The sequence below is a fragment of the Ovis aries genome, chromosome 2 (genome assembly GCF_016772045.2).
Source record: "Ovis aries strain OAR_USU_Benz2616 breed Rambouillet chromosome 2, ARS-UI_Ramb_v3.0, whole genome shotgun sequence".
NCBI classification, from domain to species: Eukaryota; Metazoa; Chordata; class Mammalia; order Artiodactyla; family Bovidae; genus Ovis; species Ovis aries.
The window spans coordinates 10691917-10718719 of record NC_056055.1 but is presented as its reverse complement, the minus strand read 5'-3'; the positions used below and the strand labels follow the sequence as shown (position 1 = coordinate 10718719).

The 26803-nt window shown below is 44.8% G+C and overlaps 1 protein-coding gene across 2 annotated transcripts; it reads right to left on the bottom strand.

Annotated features, from left to right (window-relative positions):
• Positions 1-200: 200 nt before the first annotated feature.
• LOC101109939 (major allergen Equ c 1-like) lies at positions 201-4861 on the bottom strand. Of its 2 annotated transcripts, XM_004004006.5 has the most exons (7): positions 4708-4861; positions 4139-4275; positions 3327-3400; positions 2102-2206; positions 1640-1741; positions 1396-1445; positions 201-466 (listed from the first exon to the last, which is right to left on the bottom strand). In XM_004004006.5, exons 1-6 carry the CDS (start codon positions 4798-4800, stop codon positions 1408-1410), a joined length of 549 nt encoding a protein of 182 aa, XP_004004055.2. In that variant the 5' UTR covers positions 4801-4861; the 3' UTR covers positions 201-466; positions 1396-1407. The 2 variants fall into 2 exon arrangements, with proteins under 2 accessions (XP_004004055.2, XP_060266792.1); XM_060410809.1 differs by having other exon boundaries at positions 201-1741.
• Between the last annotated feature and the right edge of the window lie 21942 nt (positions 4862-26803).

Genomic DNA, 26803 nt, shown 5'->3' with positions numbered 1-26803 from the left:
TTACAGTTTACCAGGTCACTAAGAAATGGGCAACTCCAAAGATCAGTAGCACTCATCAGGACAGAGAATTATTGTAGACGAGGGAAAATCCTGAATCTCAGGGAAGGTTCTGAGAGGCTAGGGGAAGATTCTGGTCACGAGGCCTCATTTTCTTCCTGTCACCCCATGTCTCTCACATAAACGAAGAAAAACCACATGACTGCAAGGCAAATCATTTATTGAGCAGGTTGAGGAAGGTCTTATTCATGGTCCTGTTGTCCTGAATGGGGCAAAGCGAATCGGAAATCTGGAGGAAACTTTGATTCTCAGTGAGCTGCTAAGTCTTCCTAGATAATTAGGGAATATCCTGAAGATGCAGAGACGGTGCCTTCCAGCGCAATAGTGGTGGAAGTCAGGTCGCAGCACTTGTCATAAGTTGATATGGGAACCATGGAAGAGAAGATTCTGGAGCCCAAATGAGGTGGCACTAAATAAGCAAATGAGAATGAGAACACAAAAGCTTCTTAAGTGCTTCTCAGACTGAACTGAGGATGAAGAGAATTTCTATTACCAAAAATACATTGAAGAAACAGTCATCAATCTGCATTCTAACCCATGCTATTTGCCAGAATAGGGGAAAGGAGGGTGTTAGTGATTCTTTTCCCGTTTTTCTCCTATTGTTGACCCCATCTTAACCTGCCCCAGAGCCTATGAAAAGAAGAGTGGAAGCAATGAAGGATGCTAGGTTTATTTCTGTCATCCTCAGCACTGGAAGTTTTAAAGTATTTTTGACAAATTGGCAAAAGCCATAGCAATCTTTTATTAAATGCTGACTTTATGTAAGCCATAGTTGCTAAGACTTTCACCTACATTATCTGAATGAAGCCACACAATAAATCTGAGGCAGGAAACAGATAAGGAAACTTGTCAAGAGTCTATTTTCCAGGTTGGAAGACAACTGGAAGCCCAGACAGCTCTATTCCCGGATTATAAGTTAAGAATATGCAGAGATTGAAGGAAGAAATTCTTTCCATATATTGGAGGGTGAGATGGGCTTTCAGGATTAGAGATGAACCACAAACACAGAATGTATTTGAATATCATATTCACATTCTTTTCCCATTTAAAACTGTAAGTCCTACTGATTTTTTCCCACATTATCAATTACTGAGCCCTTTTCTCCAGCATTATATTCACACAGTAATTCTTTAAGGTAGACATCATTTTTTCCCTTTTAACTGCTATACGATTTGCTTAAAAAGCTCATGGCAGGGGTAGATCCTGAACCCAGGTCCTCCAACTCCAAATTTCAAGCTCTTCCTACCAAATTATTTTTATTGTGATCTTCTAAATCTCCTCCTGTAATCCCCTAATGCTTCTGGAATCCTGGGCCACCCCGTCTCCAGCAGAGCTCACCAAACTGCAGCCCTAGGCCACTCCATTCCCTCGCGCCTGGAAGCAGCGATCTGTAGAGGCAGAGAAGAGCACATTCAAACACCAACCCCAGTTTATTTCCCAGAACGAAACCACTTGATTTTCCAGGTTAGGACAAAGGGGACTGAATGGGGGTATTAACTTCTCTTGGATTTCTCCCCTCAGTAACATCCTACTCAGCAACATGGGATTTCAGGCAGAGAAAGCCAGAGATAGCTCAACTTACCCACTCTGGTCAGGTCAATAACGTTTTCCTTAACAATTCCATACTTTTGGCAAATTTCCACAAACTCGTTCTTCAGTTCTGGACTCGTATCTGGTTCTCGGGCTGTGGGAAGAGTAACAGGAGCTGCTCTGTCCTGTTTCCTGGTGATGGAGGCTCATGACAGGGGTTGGTCTCTGGCCGAGTGGGAAAGTGAATGGCACTGATTACGTGCTTAGGCACAAGTCTCAGGGATAGAAAAAAGTCTTTCTTTAGGAAAGACACCTTTAGGATATCTTTCTGGCACAGTGAGAGAGTCATCATCTTCCCATCTCTGAGCCTGAGAGATTTTACCAAAGGGGAGCATCCGTCTTTAATGAGGAGAGAGGTCCCAGGGTACGATTGGGAAGTCCACTCTGTCTCCAGGCTTCCTTCCTTCCCTGGCCTCCCCACCCCAAGATGAGCGCCAGCATGAAAATACTCTACCGTAGAGCTCTAGCAGTTGGAATGAGTCACTGAAATTCTCGAGATAAAAAATAATATGGCGACTATAGTTCACCTGAAGTATGCGAAATTTATTATTTCCATCATCTGTGGAGAAAACAGAACACGGCTCAGAACTTCTTTGGTCTGTGGGAAAGAAGTGTAACCCTTTTACCTGTTCTCTCCCACAAAACAAATCCTGAAAGAAATAGTTATATCTACTGCCTTCCATCTGCATCTCTCTGGGCTTCAAGATGCAATTTCTAAGCAGCACCAATGGAATGACAATTAGGGTAGAAAAATTCAGCCATAGCAGTAACTTCCCCTCTATTATGACACCTTGGACCCACCACCTCCCCCGGCCATCTCTGCCAAATGCCCTCTCTATAAGCCCCGTTGGCCTTATATACCCAGTGCTATAAACCTGAATGATATGCTCTGGCAATGGCTATCAGATATCATCAGAAAGTGGGCCATGGAACTACCCTGGTGGTCAAGTAGATAAGATTCCACCTGCCAATTCAAGGGATCAGGTTCAATCCTTGGGTCCAAGAAGATCCCACATGCTTTGGGGAAACTAAGATCGTATACTCTAGGGTCCACATGCCCCAGCTACTGAGCCCACATGGTGCAATTACTGAGCCCCTGTGCCCTAGAGACCATGATCCTCAACAAGAGAGAAGGCACCACAATGAGAAGCCATGGGATTCTCCAGACAAGAATACTGGAGCTGGTTACCATGCTCCCCTCCAGGGGATCTTCCGAACCCAGAGATCAAACCCAGGTCTCCTGCATAGCAGGCGGAATCTTTGCCCAACGAGAAGCCTGCTCATCACAAGTAGAGAATAGCTCCTGGTTGCTAAATCTAGAAAAAATCCAAAGGCAACAATGAAGACTCAGTGCAGCCAAAATAAAGAAATAATTTATTTACAGTGGGTAAGGAATATGAAACTGTCCTGCCAATTTACTTTTTTATTTGCCAGCTTCCTTTTGTTGTAGGAAATACATATGACCAAGCTTTTTTCTCTGTCTGATGGTACTGCGTGCCAGGCACTGGCTTTGACACACACATTTCTCCCAAATTCAGGATATTGACTATTAGATGGCCACATTAGATTACCTAAACAAATATATAAGGAACTTATCAAATCCTGAAGACATTGGAGTAAATTCCTTGCAGCTGGAAGTAGAATTTAGAAAGACTTTTTTTTTTTTTTAACATACTTACAGCTAACAGTATATACGCCATCCTCTCCTGTGCTGTCACAAGTCAAAGGAAGCTCAGTACACACTCCGTTTACCCTGTAAAACAAAATGAGCTGATGCCCAAGAGATCCTGAAGCGATTGGCTCCCTCACACTCTACCTGTAACTTGAGTTTCCCGTTTCATTGATTAGCTGTTGAACATTTTGGATATAGTTTCCAAAGCGATTTTATTTACATTATATCACTTCACTTGGTACTTTGAGAATGAGCCCACTGCTTCTATCCCTATGCCTCTATCACCTCTTCCCACTCTTACTGATATGACAGCTACTTGTCTAGAGAATTAGCTGGGTTCTGACCATGTGCCAGTCTCTCAGATAGTGCCTCACAAACATCACCTTGCTTGGTCCTCACAAAAAGACATGAGAGAATTGTATCATCCTCTTTTACTCCAGAGAAGACTGAAGAAGAAAGAGGTGAATTTTCCTGGTGACACAAAGAGAATCAGAACTGGATCAGTGGTTGATTCTGAATCCTGTGCTCTTAACCTGTGCTGTCTTTCCATACTACTAATGATCTGATACCTCTCTACCCCTTACCTCCTCTGTTCCCACTGTAACATATTCCTGTCCCAATTCTTATCTCTGAAATCTAGCAAAGTCACAGGTTCAGGTTCCTCAATCCTTGGGTCAGTACCAATGATTTTATCAAGGATGGGCCCTGATTTTAGTACAGGCCCAGAATACATGCGTGTTCACGCATGTGTGGGTAAAGCTCCAACATCACATTCAGACTTCTGTTTTCCCTTTCCCAAGCAAAAAAATACACACTTACTTTGTATGCATTTTAATAAACAAAGAAGAATTTTCCAAGAGACTGATGTGCTCCACAAAAAACCTCATGCTACCATTTTCTTCTATCTTTTCCCTGTTGTCTGAGGCCAAGAGAATGGAAAACCACTCCCCTGTAATCTGCAATAAATCAATAAAATGATTGGGTGAGAAAAGAGGAAAGGAATACAACATGAACCCTTGTCTCCTCGAACCCTGTCCTCTGGGCCAGGACTCCCATCATGATGATGTGAAGATGAAATTAGACTCGGGTCAATCGGCACTATATTGAGGACTTTTTCCACTGTTCACTGTTCCTCCAGTAAGTTGGAGTTTCCCTAAGTGTTGTCACCTTTTAACATGGGACCACTGCCCTTTCTTAGACCCAGATCTGAAGCCTCTATTATGTCAAGGACCGCCTCTCCTCCCAGAGGGCCACTCTGCTTCAGAATCTTCCAAAATGCCCTCCAAAATCCAAAGTCACTATGTTCCACTGCCCTTGGGTGAGTGTGGGGCTTCCCTCATAACTCAGTTGGTAAAGAATCTGCCTGCAATTTGCTCCCCTGCCCTTACCTTTGGAATATCGAAGTTGCTTCTCACAACATCAGAGTTTCCCTCCTGGGCACGGACTAGGGTCAGCCCCAGACACAGCAGCAGCAGCTTCATCTTGGCAGGAGATAGCGCTGTTTTCTCTACTGTCACTGAGAGTGAGTCTCTTCCTGACGGTGGCTTGGCTCCCCAGGGCCTCTCCTTTTATATCCACTCGGGGTCCAGTTTACTGTCCACAAGGCACCACCTCTCCTCCTCCCACATTGTAACATGGGCTGTTATTCCCTGGGGCGAGGCCAAGGACTGTTCCTGACCTTCTGAAATTTGGCAACTTCATCTCTTTTCGATCTACTTAGTGACCTTAAACTCCTCAAAACACATACTCTAGAAAAATAGTGGAGGCTTGAAAGGGCTGCCTTGTGGAACCAGATTTAACTGCGGATCTAGCTTAGAATCCAAAATCCAGTTACATGTGGCAGAAATGGAGTCTAACCAAGGTAGGGACTCTGTGTCTCAATGGAATTCGGTGAGTCACTTCATTTTGATAGCCTCAGAAACAAAGAAACTGTCTCTGCCAAAGATGATAGTAGCTATCACAAAGCATTAACACACAGTTGGTTAAAATGGGGTTGGATAAAATAGTAACTAAGTCTTTAAAGTATGGTGTCTGGTATTGAGTACATTTAAATTCCTTTTCTTTTTTCTCTGAACTCAACCCCTGTAGTCTTTCCTTTCCACACAATGAGTAAGGAAGTGTGTAATCACTGTGTATCCCTCACCATCCTTAGGTCCCATAAGATAAATAGAGAAGTACAAGCTGCCATCCTTCCTTTAAACAAGTTTCAATGAAGGTGGGGAAATGCTTCCTGTACTCAATAAGAACTTAATCCTACAAGCATGAAAATAACTCAAGTGAATGGGACCAAGTCCAGACCATTGTTGGTCAGCAAAGGGCTGATGGTAGGAGGTCGTATCATGCAGATAGAGCTTAAGGGGACCTCCCTGGTGGTCCAGTGCTTAAGAATCTGTCTTCCAATGCAGGGGATGCGGTTAGACCTCTGGTCGGGAAACGAAGATCCCATATGCCACAGAGCAACTAAGCCCATGAGCAACAGCTACTGAGTCCATGTGCCTTAACCACCGGGCGGCAACTAAGACCAGATGCAGCCAAAGGTAAATAATTTTTTTCTTTTTTTAAGAAAGGGCCCCTTCGACTGGCAGAGCGATGCCTGCAACATCTGCTGCTGCGTGGGTCTGTGCCTGGTGCCCGGCAAGCTGCAGAAGCAGTGCAGCACCAACGTCAAGAACTGCCGCCTCCCCGTGTTCAGCGAGGACTTCTTTGACGGCCTGGGGCCAGTCAGTGTGAGGAAGCTGGCGTTCAGGATCAAGGTGGTGAACAAGGGCAGCAGTCTCAAGCGGCACACGCTGCTGGGGAAGAAGGAGCTGCCCCTGACCTCCACCACTGCTCTTCTTGTAGAGGCCCCGCTCCCCTCCGGATCCTGCAGGGAAGCCCTGATGCTGAGGCTCTTGTTGGGGGTGTCCTGGGTCATACTCTTTTACAGGGGTTACTTTTAACGGAAGAGAAGAAAGGGGCTGCTGCAGAAAAGGAAGGGCCAGCTTGCCGGGCTGAGTCCCTCTGGACCCCAAGTTCCTTGCCCCCACCGCCTCAGCTCACCCCTTCCGGAGTTCTCGAACCTGGGCCAGGAGGCAGCAGAGTCCGATCACACACCCAGAGGCTGCCTGTCCTGGGGCCCAGCCGGATCTTCTCTGCGGCACTGTGAGTATCCTCCGCCAGACGCCCCGCAGAGAGCGATGCTAGGTCCTCGTTCTGCCCGCGGCGCCCCATGGGGCTGCGGGAGGACCCCCACTCCGGGGTTAAGCGGTCTCTGGGCAGCCCTCAGCCCTCCCAGGCTCCTGAGGTGAGAGCCAGTCAGAGGGAGGAGGGTGCCACGTCTGAGCTGCATGGCAAAGACCCGCAGCCAAGGAGGAAGCCCCAGAGGATTAGAAAGGGGGTTGATGGCTCTGCCCCTCAAGTGAGGCAGCCCTTCTGTGGCCTGCTTTCCTCCAAGGCCCTCTTTTCTGGGGACCCTGCGGCCCCGATGGGCATCCAGGCCTGCCTCCTCTGGAAGGCTGGCTCAGATGGTGCCCAGAGAGTGGCACTAGCTCGTGGGCCCTGCTCCTCCCTGTCCCCGCCTGCTCCTGAGCATCCAGCACCCTCCTTGGCAGCTGAACCCAGGAAGTGCTGCTCAGGGACTGAGGCCTCAGCTTTTACTCCACCTGTGTCCATAGGTTTGTGCTAGGCTGGATGGGACAAGGGGCGCTTGTCCACTGGCTTGTGGCTTTTCAGGCTGCTAAGACAGCTGTCTTAACTGTCACATCAGTGTGTGGGTCCTTGACTGATTTTTGTGGCGGTTTCCGGCTCAGCTGTTAGGACAGGGAAGCCTGGCTACTGCTGTCCATGGGGTCGCAAAGAGTCAGACACGACTGGGTGACTGAACAACAACAACCGGCCCAGCCAGACACAAACAACACAGTCTAAAGCAGGGCCAGGCCAGGCCAGCCCGCCCTTCGGCTCTCTTGGGCTGCCTGCGGGGTGAGGATGGACCATGCTGGTCTGTGGGGATCCTGGGGTGCCCCCTCCTAGTCCAAAGGGTGTCCCTCCCAGCTCTGGCTTTCCAGATCACATGGGGGCAGTGGGGGGTGGGGAGGAACTGCGGAGGGGAGCAGGCATTCCCTTTGGCCCACCTGGTGAGACATACCCACGCCCTTGAACCTGAGAACGAAGGCCCTCGGCGCTGGGGTCCCTGGCTATGCACCCTCCGGCCTCAGTCCTGGCCTGCTCCCTCAGGTCCCCTGCTCCTGGGACCACCTGGGAGAGGCCTGAGGACAGAGAAAGTGGACAGAGAGCCCCGCAGGGACTTAGATGCTCGCTGGGACTTCCCACCCCCTTTTCTGACCCAGATAACTCTCCTGAAAGCTCTGCTTTCCCTCTGGGGATCCCCATTTTCTAGGCCCCCACACTGCTTGATATCTCTCGTGAAGTTGATTGTGGGTACATCTTGAAGACATCCTCTCCCAAGTGTTTGTTTATAAATTCTGTTTTTAGTGCAATAAAAGTGTTTTGGGAGTGTGCAGGGTGGACCTCTGCTAGCTTTGCTGTTTAATAACAAGAGAGAGAAAAAAAAAGTAACCAAGAACACAGGCTTTGGCATCATGGAGACTTGAGCTTCCTTCCTGTCTCTGCCATTCTGAAGCTATGAAGACAGATTTAAGATCGCTGAGAGTTATCCTCTGAGTGTTAGCAGGATAATTACACCTGCCTATGGTTGCTGTTGGAGAAGGCAATGGCACCCCACTCCAGTACTCTTGCCTGGAAAAATCCCATGGATGGAGGAGCCTGGTGGGCCGCAGTCCATGGGGTCGCTAAGAGTCGGACACGACTGAGCGACTTCACTTTCACTTTTCACTTTCATGCATTGGAGAAGGAAATGGCAACCCACTCCAGTGTTCTTGCCTGGAGACTCCCAGGGACGGTGGAGCCTGGTGGGCTGCCGTCTATGGGGTCGCACAGAGTCGGACACGACTGAAGCGACTTCGCAGCAGCAGCAGCAGCATGGTCGCTGTAGGCTTCCCAGGTGGCGCTAGCGGTAAAGAACCAATGACATACCCATGCCAATGCAGGAGACATAAGAGACCAGGGTTTGATCCCTGGGTCAGGAAGATCCCCTAGAGGACCGCATGGCAACCCACTCTGGGATTCTTGCCTGGAGAATCCCATGGACTGGAATCCCATGGAATCCCAGAGGAACCTGGCAGGCTACAGTCCATAGGGTCACACTGAAGCGACTTAGCAAGCTCGCATGCAAGGGTCGCTGAAGGGATTCAATGGGACGCTTTGTGTGGAACCCTGAAAAGAATGTCCAGCACACACTGGGCTGGTGAGATCAGAGACTTATTCCAGGAGACAGCAGGACTTGGGGTGGGTCTTGTAAGTTAGAGAGGAAATAGAGATATGCAGAGCATGTGGGAAGAGCCTGGCAGGTGAGAGGACAGTATTGTGCTAGGATCTTGACCCCATAGCTGAGGCTTGTTAAAAGCTGGGGCTTATTCTGCCTCGAATTAGTGTCCCCTTGTGAGTACTGGTGCGAATGAGTGCTCAGTCGTGTCCGACTCTGTGTGAGCCCATGGCCTGCACCCCATCTGAAGGAAAGTTACACAGCTCAAAATAGCCTGCAGTTAAAACTCCCCTCAAGGTCCTCCCCACCATTCTATGCAAAACAAAGGACTCTCTCACCGGAAGAAAAAAAATGGACATTAAGGTTGATTATGCCCAGCTCCCAGCCGGTCCAGCCTCTGGCCGATCTCCAGAATTCCTTGCCCCAGCCGTTTAAGAGATAACTAACCCAAACAACCTTGGAGAAGAACAGGCCCCCTTAGGACAGTAGATTTCCACATATATGCCTATATATACTTACTCTTCTTGGGTTAGTGTTCAGGTCAGTTCAGTTCAGGAGCAGCTCACTAACCTGACTGCTGCCCCTTCTCGCCTCACTAAAGGTGATCTGTTCCTGTAGAGTGCCAGTCTCGTTCTTTTTCCGAACCTCGCCTTCTCTAACTCCCTTACCCTACACCATTGGGCGCCTCTGTCCAAGGGATTTCCCAGGCAAAAATACTGCAATGGGTTACCATTTCCTTCCCCAGGGATTGAACACGTGTCTTCTACACTGGCAGGCAGATTCTTTACTGCTGAGCCAACAGGGAAACCCAATAGTCCCTTCTGCACGCCTGGGAGAATGACTGGCGTCGTGGGAGGAGCTGGCACAGGGCAGTGGACCTCAGAATTGTGGCATTCAGTCTATGGCCTGCTTTAAGAAGTTCTCCCAGGGACTTCCCTTGGTGGTCCAGTGGTTAAGACTTTGCCTTCCAACTCAGGGGACATCGTTCCCCTGGCCGGGGAGCTAGGATTCCACATGTCTTGTGGCCAAAAAGCCAAAGATAAAACGGAAGAAATATAGCTACAGATTTAATAAAGACTATAAAAATGGTCAATATTTTTAAAAAAATCATCCCAGGTCCTTGTGTGACCATTCCTAGCTCATGCTTAACTGATATCCAGCCACTGCTTTTTTGTCATCATGGGCTGATTGCAAGTCTTCCTGTCCCTGAGATGGAAGAATTGAATCTGACAAATAGTAACAAAGGCTGTGTACTTTACTCCCCGGTTTTGATTCCTCCCAGGAAGAGATGGCAGCCTATGAGCAACCAGGTTTGCATGACAAACCCCACTCTTCCTGGGCTGTGGTGCTGAGGGGAGGGTCAGCTGCCACCACTCCACACAAGATCACCATTGCACCCACCACCATTCCCAACCCTTAGAGCTCCACACTGTAATTTTCCGCTGCTGGTGGAGATGTCTTTCCTGTTCTGCTTTGTACCTACCATAGCACCTGATGCGTATAGTATTACCTCTGGAATGACTGAACCTTAAATCCTGTCTGAAAAGCAGGATGCGCTTTCAAGCTCAGTACTGAGCACTAGAATGTACTCAGTCGCTCAGTCGTGTCTGACTCTCTGCAACCCCATGGACTGTAGCCCGCCAGGCTCCTCTGCCCATGGGATTTCCAGGCAAGAATACTGGAGTGGGGTGCCATTCCCTACTCTGGGGAATCTCCTGGCTCAAGGATCGAACCTGTGTCTCTTGTGTCTCCTGCTTTGGCAGGAAGATTCTTTACCACTGGCACCACCTGGAAAGCCCAGAAAGCACCAAGGATTCTAGTTTTGAGAAATAACCTTGTAGAAAATCCTTTTTAAATATTGGTTTGGGGCAGTGACTTCATTGTTAGCTCCTGGTCCACAGGAGTGGAGAGAGGGCAGAGGATTGAAATCTATGATCTGAGGCCCGTGTTGTGGGTGATCTTATCTTTTGATACTAAGATCTGAGTTGACTGTCTGCGACTCTGGTTATTCACTTCCATTTCAGATCTACCTCATTTTTGGTGGTCGGCTCAAGCACTGCCAGGACAGCCTGTATTCACTGAGATAGTAAGGTCAGGGCTTCAAAAATACCAAAGGTGTGATGCAGTTCACCTAGCGGCCTGGTGAGAGAAGACCCAGTCAAAACCAAAGCTGCACTAATATTAAACCAATCAGGGGTGATGCTGGCTTTACAGTAGGATTCCCTTAAACAATATTCCTGAATTGTGCTTAAATATTTGTGGTAGGAGTTGTAAATCAAAAATATAAAACACTCTCACAACTTGTAGGTGAACAATAAATATCACAGTTGAGTGACCTATTGACTTTTTACTATGGAAGATAGGAGGGGGTAGAGAGATAAGGAAAGATGACCAAAAAAACTAAAATAGAAGAGTAACAACCACTGATGTTAGCATCTCTCAGAAGATGACGTAAGTACATGGCATAAGGATTCATTTTACAAAAGTTCACCTGACCATCCATCAATGGTGAACACATCTAGTATATAATGCAAAATATACAGGGCAAGTATTTGACGTAGAGTAATTCTGTCTGTGGTGTAGCGAGCTGCTTTAGAAGACGTGCTACTAAAGGATTTTTGAAAAATAATGAATCAGAATCTGAAAAGAATATATATATATATACATGTATAACTGAACCATTTAGCTATACACCTGAAACTAACACAGCATTGTAAATCAACTCTCTGTCCATGGGATTCTTAACTTACTTCAATTAATAAATAAAGGGAAAAACAATTAAGAGCAAAAACTGACCAGATCATACCCACAAAAAATAATGATGCCGCCTCATTCCCTCTCCTCAAACATCTACCAATCATTTAGGAACAGAGAAGTAATATTTAATCACATTCCCTCAGTTCAAACATGTCATTGACAACCTGAATCCGAACTACTATACTACAGTCAAGTTGCATCTGTTATTTTTATATCTAAGGTGGTTAGACTTAAACAAACTTAGGAACAACTTGGCAATCAAATAAAGAAGGGCATTCAAAAACATATTTGTTCAAACGTGGGATTGTGCTGTAATCCACTTACCAAGGCAGGTAGTTACAATGGGCATATATTTTGCAGCAGTAAAAAAACCCAGCTGTCCAGGAGCCAGACATTAAAGAATGATATTTTGCTGTCATAAACAGAGTAAATATCAATGAGTATTAGACAAGCGCCTTATAAATATTATTTCCTAGACTCTTCATAATAGATCTGTATGATAGGTATTATTATCCTGTTTATAAAGGTATAAACTAAGACTCAGAGAGGTTAGGTAAGCTTACCAAGATCACACAGCAAGCAAGTGGGAGAACCTATACTGGAACCCAAGACTGTCTGTTCCCAGAGCTCCTATGCTGACTGACTCCACGACACAGATCAAGGCTTGATGTTTCTGACACAGAGGACAGATGGAACAGGAATAAGTAATGCTTTAGACTCTCAGGGATGTCTGCCTGGTAGTTACTATGGAAGAAGTTGCATGTAGATTTCCCCAAAATGTGACATTAGGGACAGAGCTGAGGGTCAGATCAAGTGACAGGCAAGTAGCAGCCCTCTCGGTCAACAAATATTTGATATGGGTGAATGGATAATTTGAGGGGTACTGCTCGTTTAATGGGGCTTAGGTGCTCAGGGGTAAAGAATCCACTTTCCAATGTAGGAGAGCAGGAGACACAGGTTCATCCTCTGGGTCAGGAAGATTCCCCTGGAGGAGGGAATGGCAACCCACTCCAGTATTCTTGCCTGGAGAATTCCATGGACAGAGGAGCCTGGTGGACTACAGTCCATTGGGTTGCAGAGTCAGACATGACTGAGTGACTGAGTGTGAATACAAGCATTTCTAACAAAGAATTAGGGGATGTTTCCATACCCCAAAAGGCAAAAACTATGCCCTTCCATTTGTGGCCATAAGTACTGGTCACCAACCACATTAAGACTTCCTCACCCAATGCTAAAATATAGAGCTTTTTATAAGTGACTCTCAGGAAGGGCGACGGTCTACTAGGAAGTTGAGAAATGACTAGCCTAAGTCATGATTCAGCATGGGTAAGGGGTTTATGGAGTCCATATATGACCAGACAACAGTCCATCCATAACAGGCAACTTGACTGAAACTAACCAGCAGAATGGGAATGGACATAATGACCTTGTCCTCAGTCACACTCTTAATTAATTTAACAAATCACTCATTGAGACAGACAATAGAAACATTCAAGTCATGTTATATAATAGCAAGACACAGTGCCGAAAGGAATAGCAAGAAATAATGCTTATTTGATTCATGTGCCAGACTGGAAGTACTCCTTGGACTTGAGCATCCAGGGTGATTATATATTCTGCTGGTAGTGGCTCAAATCCAGTTTTAAAATAGCCACTCCCTTCACTGATGAAAGGTTTCTTGGAGCTAACAGCATCCCATCTGTGTCATCTGGGCCCTCCAAAACACAGATGCTGAGACAGGTTTAGGAGTGTAAAAGGCTTACTGGGATTAACACTTGTGAAAGGAAAAAGAAGGAAATGGGATTAGGGAAAGGGAGCTGCCAGACCATGACATTGATCTGACAAAGTCTCTGTCAGCCCAGCAGGGAGCTCTGAGCATGTGAGAGGAGGCCTGTGTTGGGCAGAAAAGGATGGGACCTTGTGTCATAGTCTTGCACAGTCACTGGATGGGGCCACACCAAGAAGACCATCTCAGCTCAAGAGTTGAGGCCAATCAGAACCAGGTAACAGTGGAGGCTGTGGGTTAACCCCTCTCCTCACAGCTGCAGAATGAGCCCTTTCTTGAAGAGGGAATCTGAGCAATGTATCTCTGTGTCTGACACACCATCCTAATATCCAGAGTTCTCTTCTCACAAGTGGCACGGGTGGAGGCAAAAACCCTTTCCTTCGCTTCTAGTTTGAAATTTCTAGCACAACATGAGGGCTCCCTGTGGGTAAGAAAACCAATGATACCAGTGATTGTTGCCTTCAGATTCAAAATTATCAAGATTTCATTATCAGATTATCAAAATTCAGCAAGTACTTACTGCATGTGGGCCCAGGTTACCCAGCAATCCATCTGGGACTCTCTTAAGCATATCATTGGACCAGTTTATTCCACTGATACTGACACCACTAGGCTTGGGATGGGAGGAAGACAGTTTGGGCAGTGGGAAGAATAATCATAAGTCTTGGATTATGGATCCTTTGGGAAAGGGTCAAGGAGTTCTCAAGATAAAAATCATTCATGTAACAATTTTGCCATAGGCCAGATCTAATTTGGCCTAAAGCTCAACATTCAAAAAATGAAGATCATGGCATCTGGTCCCATCACTTCATGGGAAATAGATGGGGAAACAGTGGAAGCAGCATCAGACTTTATTTTGGGGGGCTCCAAAATCACTGCAGATGGTGACTGCAGCCATGAAATTAAAAGATGCTTACTCCTTGGAAGAAAAGTTATGACCAATCTAGATAGTATGTTCAAAAGCCAAGACATTACTTTGCCGACTAAGGTCCGTCTAGTCAAGGCTATGGTTTTCCTGTGGTCATGTATGGATGTGAGAGTTGGACTGTGAAGAATGCTGAGCACCAACGAATTGATGCTTTTGAACTGTGGTGTTGGAGAAGACTCTTGAGAGTCCCTTGAACAGCAAGGAGATCCAGCCAGTCCATTCTGAAGGAGATCAGTCCTGGGAATTCTTTGGAAGGAATGATGCCAAAGCTGAAACTCCAGTACTTTGGCCACCTCACACGAAGAGCTGACTCATTGGAAAAGACTCTGATGCTGGGAGGGATTGGGGGCAGGAGGAGAAGGGGACGACAGAGGATGAGATGGCTGGATGGCATCACTGACTCGATGGGCATGACTCTGAGTGAACTCCAGGAGTTGGTGATGGACAGGGAGGCCTGGCATGCTGCAATTCACGGGGTCGCAAAGAGTCAGACATGACTGAGTGACTGAACTGAACTGAACTGAGACCTAATTTGAAAACATGAAAATCTGTTTCATATCATCAATGTAAGGATCTGAAGAAATTATTTATGTAAAGAGTTTGGCATGTAGACAGCTACATGTAAAAGAATGATATAAGAACACTCTTTACACAAAAATAAACTCAAAATGGATTAAAGACCTGAATGTAAGACTGGATACTATAAAATTATTAGAGGAAAAGCAGAACACCCTTTGACAAAGATTGCATCAATACCTTTTCTGATCTACTCTCTAGAGTAATGAAAATAAAAACAAAAATAAACAAATGGGACCTAATTAAGCATTAAATCTTTTGCACAGCAAAGGAAACTATAAACAAAATGAAAAGACAACCCACAGAATGGGAGAAGATATTTGCAAACCATGGGATCAACAAGGGATTACTCTCTCAAATATACAAACAGCTCATGCAGCTCAATATACAAAAAGCAAGCAACCTAATAAAGAACATAGGCAGAAAGTCTAAATAGACATTTTCCAAAGAAGATATACAGATGGCCAACAGGCACATGAAAAGATTAAGATTGCTAATTACTAGAGAAAGGCAAATCGAAACTACAATGAAGTATCATCTCACACCAGTCAGAATGGCCATCATCAAAAAGTCTACAAATAACAAATGCTGGAGAGGGTGTGGAGAAAATGCAACCTTCCTACACTCTTGGTGGTAATATAAATTGGTACAGGCACTATAGAGAACAGTATGGAGGTTCTTTAAAAAAATAAAAAATAGAGCTACCATATGATCCGTTAATCCCACTCCTGGGCGTATATCCAGAGAAAACCATGATCTGAAAAGCTACATGCATCCTAATGTTCACTGCATGACTATTTACAATTGCCAGGACATGGAAACAACCAAAATTTCCATCTACAGATGAATGGATTAGAAAAGCTGTGGTCCATATATACAATGGAATATTACTCAGCCACAAAATAGATTAAAATGATGCCATTTGCAGCAACATGGATGGACCTAGAGATGATCTTACTAAGTGAAGTAAGTGAAAGAGAAGAGAAAGAGAAAGACAAACGCCATATGATATCATTCCCATGTGGGATCTAAAAGAAGGGTACAACCGAACTTATTTATAAAACAGAAACAGACTCACAGACTTAGAAAACAAACGTATGGTTAGCAGCGGGGAAAAGTATGGAGGAGGGATAAATTAGGAAGTGGCATTAACATATACACACTACTACATATAAAATAGATAATCAACAAGGACCTATTCTATAGCACAGGAAATGCTACTCGATATTCTGTGATAAACTATATGGGCAAAGAATCTGAAAAAGAATAGATGTATGTGTATGTATAACTGAATCACTCTGTTGTACACCTGAAATGAACTGTAATTACATCAACAGTATTCCAAGAGAAAATTTTAAAAAAATTTTAAAAAGCCTGGCATAATGCTGGGCACATAGTAAGTGGTCAGTTAATTGAAGCTAATCATATTCTTTTCTTTTGATCAGCGTAGTCATTCTACAAATAGTCACTGTGGACTTAATATGTCCAAGCTCTGCGAGTACACTGTTGACAAAAATAGTTGAAATTCCTGCCCTTACTGAGCTTCTACAATGGTTTATTTCTTTTTAATCTTCACATTCTGGATCCTATAAGGTCAGGAGTGTGACCTGAGGAAAAAGACCAAACTAGGTGCCTCTCCTTTAAAAACCCTTGACTTTTTCCTTCTTTTCTTCATGCTGCACTCCCTTCTAGAAAGCCCTCCCTCCTCTGCCTTTTCAAATATTATCCTTCCTCGAAGGCCAAGAATTCAAGAATTCCTTTGATGCCCCAGGGCTCACTCTTCTCATCCTTTGTATGTTCCTATAGCACAGGTAATAACCCTGGTGGCTCAGAGGTTAAAGCGTCTGCCTGCAATGCAGGAGACCTGGGTTCGATCCCTGGGTCGGAAAGTTCCCCTGGAGAAGGAAATGGCAACCCACTCCAGTATTCTTGCCTGGAGAATCCCAAGGATGGAGGAGCCTGGTGGGCTATAGTTCACGGGGTCACAAAGAGTTGGACACGACTGAGTCACTTCACTTCACTTCAGAGCACAGGTGGTGCTAGTGATAAAGATCCTGTCTGTCATTGCAGGAGACATAAGAGACCTAGCCTCAGTCCTTGGGTCGGAAAGATCCCCTGGAGAAAGAAATGGCAACCCACTTCAGTATTCTTGCCTGGGGAATCCCATGGACAGAGGAACCTGGCAGGCTACAGTCCATAGTGTCGCTAAGAGTTGCACACGACTGAAGCGACTTAGCACACATAGTACCTAGAGTTTTACCCTTACATTACAGCAGTCAATCACTTATTGGTTCAAGCTACTGTCTAAATATAATTCCAAAAGAGCTTAAAAAAAAAAAAAAGAAAAAACGACTCTCATACAACTATATAGTGAGCCTGTGTCAAAGATTTAATATTAAACCATTATTGAAGGAACCAAAAGAATGACAGCTGATTCAAAGGAGGTTATGAGAAGCTGATACACACATAATTCAGTGCGAGAAAAAACGGTTGGAATAAGATTGCTAAATTAGACACGTGTAGTTAATGTCTTACAGGGCAATAAATCCACAACCTTTGTGGCCATTGTCTCAACGGGACAGAGAGCATTTACATATTTACCAGACAGAAGTAATTTGCACCTTCTCAATTTTATATCGGGGAAGGCAATGGCACCCCACTCCAGTACTCTTGCCTGGAAAATCCCATGGACGGAGGAGCCTGGTAGGCTTCAGTCCATGGGGTTGCTAAGAGTCGGACACGACTGAGCGACTTCACTTTCACTTTTCACTCTCATGCTTTGGAGAAGGAAATGGCAACCCAATCCAGTGTTCTTGCCTGGAGACTCCCAGGGACGGCGGAGCCTGGTGGGCTACCGTCTATGGGGTCGCACAGAGTCAGACATGACTGAAGTGACTTAGCAGCAGCAGCAGCAGCAGCAGCAATTTTACATTAATTAATCTCTAAATTCACAGAGTCTGGCCTGTAAACAACAGTAAATAGTAAATTAAGCATAGTCACATTTGCCAAGAAAACCAGAGGACCCTAGGAGGGCTTATTAGGTAGTCCTCTTGTATGACTTTGAAAGAACACATGGTTATCTTTTACCTTTTTTCAATTTCTGGATAATTTTTAAAAACACTAGTTTTTATGGTTACACATACATTGGAAAGGTAACTGTGAAAAGATAATGATTTTGGAGTCAGGAAAACCCAAGTTCAAATTATGCCTCCACGCTTAACCTCTGTGCCTCTATTTCCTCAGAGTTGTTTCAGAGATAATGTGAAAAGGCTTAGAGAGTGCTAGAATGCAATAGGTTCCCAGTAAATATTAGCTCTTTCACTCTCTTTCTCTCTTCTTTTGTGAAGAGAGATCAGGTTTTTTTTTGTTTTTTGTTTTTATAGTGTTCTCTCTGTTGTCCCCAGCCCCAGCCAGGTTCTGGTAAATGCCTGAGCTTTGAGTAATTGATTTTCAATAAATCTCCTCTGATTGTTTTCTATATGTCTTATCTGTGATTTAGGCAAGTTCCTTCCCTTCTCTAGGCCTCAACTGATAAAAATGAGAGGATTTAATGGTTCTTAACTAAGGCCAGCACTAGTCCCAGGAGTGATTTTGGAAATGGGGGAGGGGATACAGCATTTTTTTATTTTTGCAGTAACTGGAAAGTATTACTGACATTTGGTGCTTTGGATCCAGGACTTCCCAGGTGGTGCCAGTTGTAAAGAACCTGCCTACCAATGCAGGAGACATAAGAGACCCAGGTTTGGTCCCTGGATTGGAAAGATCCCCTGGAGGAGGGTACGGCAACCCACTATATTATTTTTGCCTGGAGAATCCCATGGATAGAGGAGCCTGGCAGACCATATACAATATGGTTGCAAAGAGTTGGACATGACTGAAACCACTTAGGATGCAGCACACACGCAAGCATGTTCCCTGCAACACGGAACTGTTTCATCCAGCACATCAGCAGCACCCCCATCGAGAAATGCTGAACCATCTCTAGAGAAAGTAAAAGTGTCAGTTACTGAGGTGTGTCCTCTCTTTGCTACCCTATGGACTATAGCCCGCCAGGTTCCTCTGTCCATGGAATTCTCCAGGCAAGAATACTGGAGTGGGTTGCCATTTCCTTCTCCAGGGGATCTTTCCCAAACCAGTGACTGAACCCAGGTCTCCTGCACTACAGGCAGATTCTTTACCATCTGAGCCACCAAACAGAAAGTATATTTTATTTCCAAACAATTTAGCAATTCCCCAGACTATTCCAGGTCAGAAACACAGCCTCATTTTGTTGACATGCTCTTGTCTAAAGAACAGCATTGTTTTTGCTCTTGCCAGCCTCACTGGCACGTCTATTTTCTGGGGACAGAGATTGTTCCAAGGCACCTTTATTGGGAACCAACTAGTCTTTGCTGAGTGTCCCAACCCAGTGCAAAGAACAGCAGGGAAGTTGAAGACAAGGTCTTACCATCAAGAGGGGAAAAAACCCAAGCTTATGACATATGGCAACCCCAGCATTCCAAGAGAAAGCTCAGGGCCTGCTGCTTACATTCTGAATGAATCCATTCAAACACACATCTCTTCTTTTTATTCTTTTGCTTGTGGCCTTGCATTAAGTAATTGTCTCGCTCTCTCCCACCAGATGCTGACTTGAGCTCCAAAGAGGAACAGCTGATTCCTGATGATCTGTTTCCTCCTGGGTTTACTGCACAACAGGTATGAAATTTATACAGTTTTACACCAAGTTAGTTTTCCCACCAATTCACCATTGGTCTGGCATCCTGAAAAGGAGCAAGTCCTTTAAGTCAAGGAACCAAATATTTTTCCTTTTGGAAAAGCAAAGTCTTCATAAGGCCACGGAGATTCTATTAAAAACTGGCAAAGCAGGAAAACGAAGTGGACAACAGGGGGCAGAAGAGGAGAGATTTCATTTTCCTCCATGTGAATCACGTGAAGTTGCTCAGTTGTGTCCGACTCTTCGAGACCCCATGGACTACCAGGCTCCTCTGACTATGGGATTTTACAGGCAAGAGTACTGGAGTGGGTTGCCACTTCCTTCACCAGGGGATCTTCCTGACCCAGGAATTGAACCCAAGTCTCCCACATTGCAGGCAGACGCTTTACCATCTGAGCCACCAGGGAAGCCAATAAGAGAGTGTCAGGTGGCTTGTAAATAACACACCACCCTACCTCCCCACTAGAGCAGCGAGGGGTAACCTCAGGTCAGCCAGGAGACTAACCTGGAATCTTCTGATCTGCAGTTAGCCATTGCGCCACTGGCCCTGTTGGTTATTCTCCTCCAGAAGCACTAAATGAGAAAAATACAAGCATTTAGCTGCATTCACTTAGAAAGTTGCTTGTTGTGAAGTATTGATAAGAACCATGATAACACAGCTAAACAGTTAAAATCTGCTAATCAGTTCAATGCTTTTTCTTTTCTTTCAAATGTCTTTTTTTAAGGAAATAATTTTTCAACTTTAATTAATTCATTGTGAAGTTGGACAATTTCGTTTGTTGTTAGTATCTACAGCTTTCTCCAGCTTACTCAGAAACCTATGCCAAATGCACTGGATCGTATATTCAGGGGACAACTGTGGAGAACATGGAGTTAAACCATGTAAAATGTTCACTTTATAGGTTGAAAGATAGTTGATAATTGCAGTCTCTTATGGTCTCTTATGAATAGTAGTGTTACAACTGCTGACATCAACGATTTTCATTTTCTGACATGTAATTATTGATCATAAATTATAGAATTTTATCAAAAAGATACTTGCACTCCTATGTTCATTGCAGCGTGATTCACAATAGCCAAGACACAGAAACAACCGGAATGGCCATCGACAGATGCATGGATAAGAAGATGCGGCATATATCTACCGTGGAATACTGCTCAGCCATAAAAGAGGGAACCAGTGTCATCTGCAGCAGCATCGATGGGCCTGGAGATTATCATACTAAACCAAGTCATCAGAACGACAAGTACTACATGACGTCACTTAAATGTGGAATCTAAAACAGGACACAGGCGAACTCATCCATGAAATAGACAGACTCACAGACACCGGGAACAGACTTGTGATTGCCAAGGGGCAGGGGTGTAGGGGATTATTAGTTTGGGATTAGCAGATGCAACCTATTATATAGCTATAAATGCCTAAAAAATGCTTAAACCTAGACTATTAAGTATGCCTATATGAATTTGGCAATGACTGATTATTTCTTTGTTTTTTGCCCTACTTTATTCACTTTATATATATATATATATATATATATATATATATATATATATAAATTCAAAACTTGCATTCTGAGTTTGAGAGCTGATTCTGTGGGATGACCATGATTAGTTTTGATGTTGGCATTTAGATTTATTTATAATGCAAAAATAAATTGAAATAGATTTGCAGAGCATATAGGGAATAGATTTTTTAGTGTATGCTTTAATCTGTCAGTTTCTTCCAATATATTATTTACAAATCTAATACTATACGCTTTATTATAAAACAGGTCTATAAACAGTTTTGTACAGTGAGATGTGCCAATCTGTGTGACATTCCATGTTAAATGGCTGTTCTGTTCAGTTTAACTGCACGTGGTATAGTCTATTCAATCATGAGCTTTGGAGAGAATCTTTCACTGAATAAAATTTTAATTTAGTATATGCAAAAATAAAGGAGGGGGAGCCAGATCAAATGCTGTTGAAAAGTCAAGCAAAACGAGGACCGAGGACCAAAAAAAGCCTGCGTGATTTACTATCTTGAAGATAACAGGTAGCCTTGGAAAGACCTGTTCCTATGCACTTGCAAGGCAGCAGCCTCTCCAAGATCCCTGTAACTGCCCATGTTTGGATCTGTTCCAGCTCACCCAGAGATGAAAGGGGAAGAATTCATAGCTACATTTCCCATCAGCAGCTTGGGACAGAGTTGAAGCCGAAGTTGGCAAAGAGGAAGACGGCGGACCAGAGCCCAAAAGTGCAGCAAGGTTGCCTCCTAGTGGCCAGTCAGAGGCCTGACTTGCATCACACAGCCTGGCTGGCTGCTGCTCCCTGCCCACAGGAGCAGCCTCTTCCTGCTTCCTCTCTTCTGTGCATTGTGAGGTTTCTCAGGTCAGGAGTATTGAATGCTTATTTTTGTCATGTGTACACATGTAAATATAATATGCAACTACTACCTGAAGAATTAGCAGAGTACAGAAGTGGTACCCATTATGATGCCATTTAAAAATTGGAAAGTCTGTTATTTTAACAAATTTTAGAACTGTAGCAATGGCTATTGGCTCTAATCTTCCTCTTGTTGGTTTCCATTCACAAATGAAACCTATTTTTCTATACAACTTCCAGAGCAAACTTACAAAAATGGAAATGAGATCACTTTACTGTTGAAAATCTCCATCTTTCCATCACCCCTGGAAAACCATCCAAACTGCTTCCAGTGTTGACCTCTCCAAGCCCAACCTCATGTCCTAGCTGGCTCCCTCCTTCACTGGGCTTTCTGCTGTTCCCTGAACATGTCAAGCTTGTTTCCATCCCATGACCTTTGCAACTGCTATCCCTGCTAGAACACATTTGTCCTATGTCATGGCAAGGCTTGTTCTTCCCAAAGTCACTGTTTAGCCTACTTGGTTCCTCCATAGCACATAGTCCCTGCAATTTTATTACACATTTGTTTCACTTGTTTGCTTATTGTCTGTCTCTTTGAATAGAATATAAACTCCCATAGTATGGGGATTCTGTCTGCTTGTCTCGTGCTGTGTCCTTAATGCCCACCGTTGGGGCACAGAGCAGGTGTAATGGCGCCTGGCACAGAACAGGAGCTAAATCAATACACGGCAAATAAAGAATAAAGGAATAGTAAGATTCTGGCTATGTGATGTGTCAAAAATCCTTCTTTGGATGTTTCATGCAAAAGTTGCTTCTTTTTTTTTTTTTAATTTCTAAGAACAAGCCAAAAGCAAGTGAGAATAAAACACGATCCACTCCTAGAATGATTTTGGAGATGCATAGTGGCCTAAATGACATTAGTGACCAATCACTTCAGGGCACTGGATCATCAGTAGTTATATTTTTAAAAATCTTTTAGCAAGCATCCTCTCAACTGAACATTTTACCAACTTTTCTGAAAAGAGAAAAAATAGCCAAAGACCTCAGAAAAATACATACTGAAAATAATCAGTAAAAATTATTAATATACTCTTTTTCAGGTGGTTCAAATTGGATAATTTGTGGGTGCCCAGTCTTTTTCCTCCTTCAGATGGAAATCATCAAAGCCACCTTGCCCAGTATGTTGGAGGCCAAGAAGCACAACAAGCAGGAAGCCTCTGAATTCATCTCATTTCCCTGTTTTACCAGCTGTGCTGTCCAGCTCTCACGAGCCTCAGCTTCCTGGGGCCCTTGTGGTGTGGGGTCCTTGCCTTGCACCCCTTGCCTTTGCTGCAGGTGAGCCTGAGGCTGTCAGCAGGGCCAGGAGTCAGAAAGAAGAGCCAGACACGGTGGGGTAAGGGTAGGGAGATTTGACTACCACCTGGAATCTGCTGGGTACCTCTATATCCATCTGTCCATCACCACATCTGATACAACGACCTTCAGAGAGCAATGGCCATTACTTTACTTCCACCTTCCAAATTTCACGCGTGTTTCTCTTATGGCTAACTCTAAATGGAATCATACAGGGAAAGCAATGCTGGGAAACAGTTCCCACTTCAACCAACTTGACAGAACACAAGCCATCTGTGTGGTCAGGAAGCTACTCTTAGGAAGTGAGCCCTGAGCTGAGACCCAAGGATGAGAATGTGCCAACCACAGGAAGGCTCCAGGCAAGAGCTTCCAGACAGAGGGAATGATCTGAGCAAAGGCTTAGTTCACGTGAAGAACAGAAAATAGACCAGGGCAGCTGGATCATTAGGAGCAAGGGGAGGATGGTATGAAATAGAGTTATGCTGTAAACCGGGAATGGTCAGATTATTGTGGGATTTATATGGTCAGATTATTGTGGGATTTATAAGGTAAGGAGTATGGACTTTGTCCAAAGTGCAAGCAATCAAAGAGTTTTAAGCCGGGCAGAGAACATGATCAGATTTGAGTTTCCCAGAGATCACACAGGCTGCTGTGAGCTACAGTGCAGGGGATGGGGCAAGAGAGACGGCACTGGCCCACGTTCTCACGTGTATACTTACGTGTATGCACGTCTGTACTCTGGGTTCCTCAAAGGGGGAGTTCTTAGCCAAGAGGTAAGCACATCTGACCTTTAGATACATATCCAGATTGCTTAGATATCACCTCTCTGAAGAGCCTTCTATGACCCTGCCATCTAGGTATGCTGACCCCTGTTCTTCACTCTGTGGCCCCCTATTTATTTTCTTCTTAGCCCTGATAATGGTATATAAGATCTTGTATTTATTTAGTTTTTTATAATTTGTCTTTCTCATGAAGGCAGGACTTGTCTTGTTCACTATTATACTCATCGCCTAGGGCAGTGCCTGGCATATACCCTGAGGAAAGCAAAACTGAAAAAGACACACGTACTACAGTAGTCATTGCAGCGCTGTTTACAGTAGCTGAGACATGGAAGAAACCTAGATATCCATTGGCAAATGAATGGATAAAGCAGCTGTGGTACATATTTACAATGGAATACTACTTAGTCGTAAAATGGAATGCATGTGAGTCAGTTCTAATGAGGTGGACGAACCTAGAGCCTATTATACAGAGTGAAGTAAGTCAGAAAGAGAAAAACAAATATCATATATTAATGCATATATGTGAAATCTAGAAAGATGGTATTGATGAACCTGTTTTCAAGACAGCAGTGGAGATGCAGACATAGAGAACACACTTACGGACAAGAGTGGGGGGAGAGGAAGGAGAGGGTGAGATGGAGAGCAGCAGGGAGGCATATGCACTACCGTATGTGACATAGATAGCCAGTGGGAATTTTGCTGCCTGATCCAGGGAACTCAGACCAGGCTCTGTAACAACTTAGGAGGGTGGGAAAGGGTGGAAGAGGTTCAAGAGGGAGGGGCCGGGGGTGGTCCTGAGATGGCAGAGGAATAGAAGACCACATTCTCCCCCACAAATTCATCAAAAGATCATTTGAATGCCGAGCAGCTTCCACAAAACAACTTCTATAATGCTGGTGGAGGACACCAGGCACCCAGAAAGGCAGCCCATTCTTTTGAAAGGAGGTAGGAGAAGGCGATGGCACCCCACTCCAGTACTCTTGCCTGGAAAATCCCATGGATGGAGGAGCCTGGTGGGCTGCAGTCCATGGGGTTGCGAAGAGTTGGACATGACTGAGCGACTTCACGTTTCACTTTCATGCACTGGAGAAGGCGATGGCACCCCACTCCAGTATTCTTGCCTGGAGAATCCCAGGGAAGGGGGAGCCTGGTGGACTGCCGTCTACGGGGTCGCACAGAGTCGGACACGACTGAAGCGACTTAGCAGCAGCAGCAGCAACAGGATAAAATATAAAAGACAAAAAGAGAGGAAAAAAAAGTTAGGGATGGAAAAAAGTAGGAAACCCTCTCACAGGCGGGTCTGTGGGGAGTTTTGGAATCTCAGAGGGTAACATAACCGGGAGGAAAAAAAAAAAAACACAACCCACAGAATACGTGCATAACCTCAACTGCCAGTGGAGAAATAGCCCAGATGCTTGCATCTGCCACCAGCAGAGAACTTTGCCGCCAAAGGCTCTAACGCTCAGCCTGGCCCACTCACAGAACAAAGGGTTGAGCAAATAAAGGAGAGCTAGCCCGCAGTGTACAGGCCCCTCCCTCCCCACTAGAGGCAGAGAGGCAGGCGTGTGACAGCCGGAGCCAGAAAGCAAGGAGCTGCTCCACCAAACTGTGAGCAGGCTCCCAGGTGCTAACCATGTCTTCCTGGGATCCTAGACGGCTGACATCTGCCAGGAGGGTTGCAGCCGAGATCAGCTCCCCAGAGGAGACATACAGCACACCTGACTCGGTGCTCTTGCAGCACACCAGGGAAACTGAGTGGCCGGATGGGGAGGTGATTAAGACACACAGTCCACCTGGGAAAGTGCCCACCTGGGATAGTGCGCTCGCCGAACACCTGGTCACCTGAGCTGCTCAGACCTGGGAAGGGCACAGAACGCACGCACTGCAAGCACTCCCCACACCGGGTGTTCTGGGCTCTGGCGAACACTTGGGGAACTGATTACTGGCTAGATTGCTCTCCCCTTTTGACTCTCCCTCTTTGCATTTGTTTGCAGTGTCCCTCCCTCCCCACAACACAATAACACAATAAATAAATAAATGACCACCTTCACCTCCTTGTGTCAGAGTGGAAATTAGACTCTGAAGAGACTTGCAAACAGAGAAAGCCAAAATAAACAAAGAAGAGGGGACCACTCGAAGTGACAGGCACAACAGATTAAAACCTTGTAGTTAACATTGACTAAGCATTGGAGGGGCCTATAGACCTTGAGAATGAGTGCAAGCTGAAACAAGGAACTATCTGAAACTGAACTGACCCCACACTGCCCACAAGTCCAGAGAAATTCCTAGATATATTTTTACTATTATCACTTTATAATTTTTTTAAATTTGAGTTCTTTATTACTCCTTTGATTTTCATTTTTATAACCTACTATTACTTTGCAAAAAAATAAATACCCTGTTTTTAAAGCAAATTTCATATATTTTTAAAAATAATTTTTATGATTGTTTTGTGTTTTTAATATTTTTTTTAATCTAACTTCTACTCTAGATTTTTAATCTTTGCTTTTTGGTATTTGTTATCAATTTTGTACCTTTAAGAATCCAATCTTCAGTTCCATTTTCACTTAGGGGTGTAATTACTGGCTTGGTTGCTCTTTTCCCTTTTGACTCTCCCTTTTGCCCCGCCAGGTCACCTCTATCTTCTCCCTCCCCTATCTCTTCTCTACTTAACTCTGTGAATCCCTCTGGGTGTTCTGGGCTGTGGGGAACACTTAGAGAACTGATTACTGGCTAGACTGGTCTCCTGCTTCGACTCTCCCTCTTTTCCTCCTGATCACCTCTATCTCCCTTCTCCCTCTTCTCTTCTCTATGTAACTCTGTGAATCTATCTGGGTGTTCCAGACTGTGGAGAGCACTGAGGGAATTGATTACTGCTTAGATTGCTCTCTCCCCTTTTGA

Coding starts and splice junctions, on each gene's coding strand:
- LOC101109939 (XM_060410809.1), bottom strand. CDS start 4,800: ATGAAGCTGCTGCTGCTGTGTCTGGGGCTGACCCTAGTCCGTGCCCAG. Junction 3,401..4,138: donor TTTATTAAAATGCATACAAA/GTAAGTGTGTAT, acceptor TTTGTTTTACAG/GGTAAACGGAGTGTGTACTG. Junction 1,742..2,101: donor CCAACTGCTAGAGCTCTACG/GTAGAGTATTTT, acceptor CTCTTCCCACAG/CCCGAGAACCAGATACGAGT.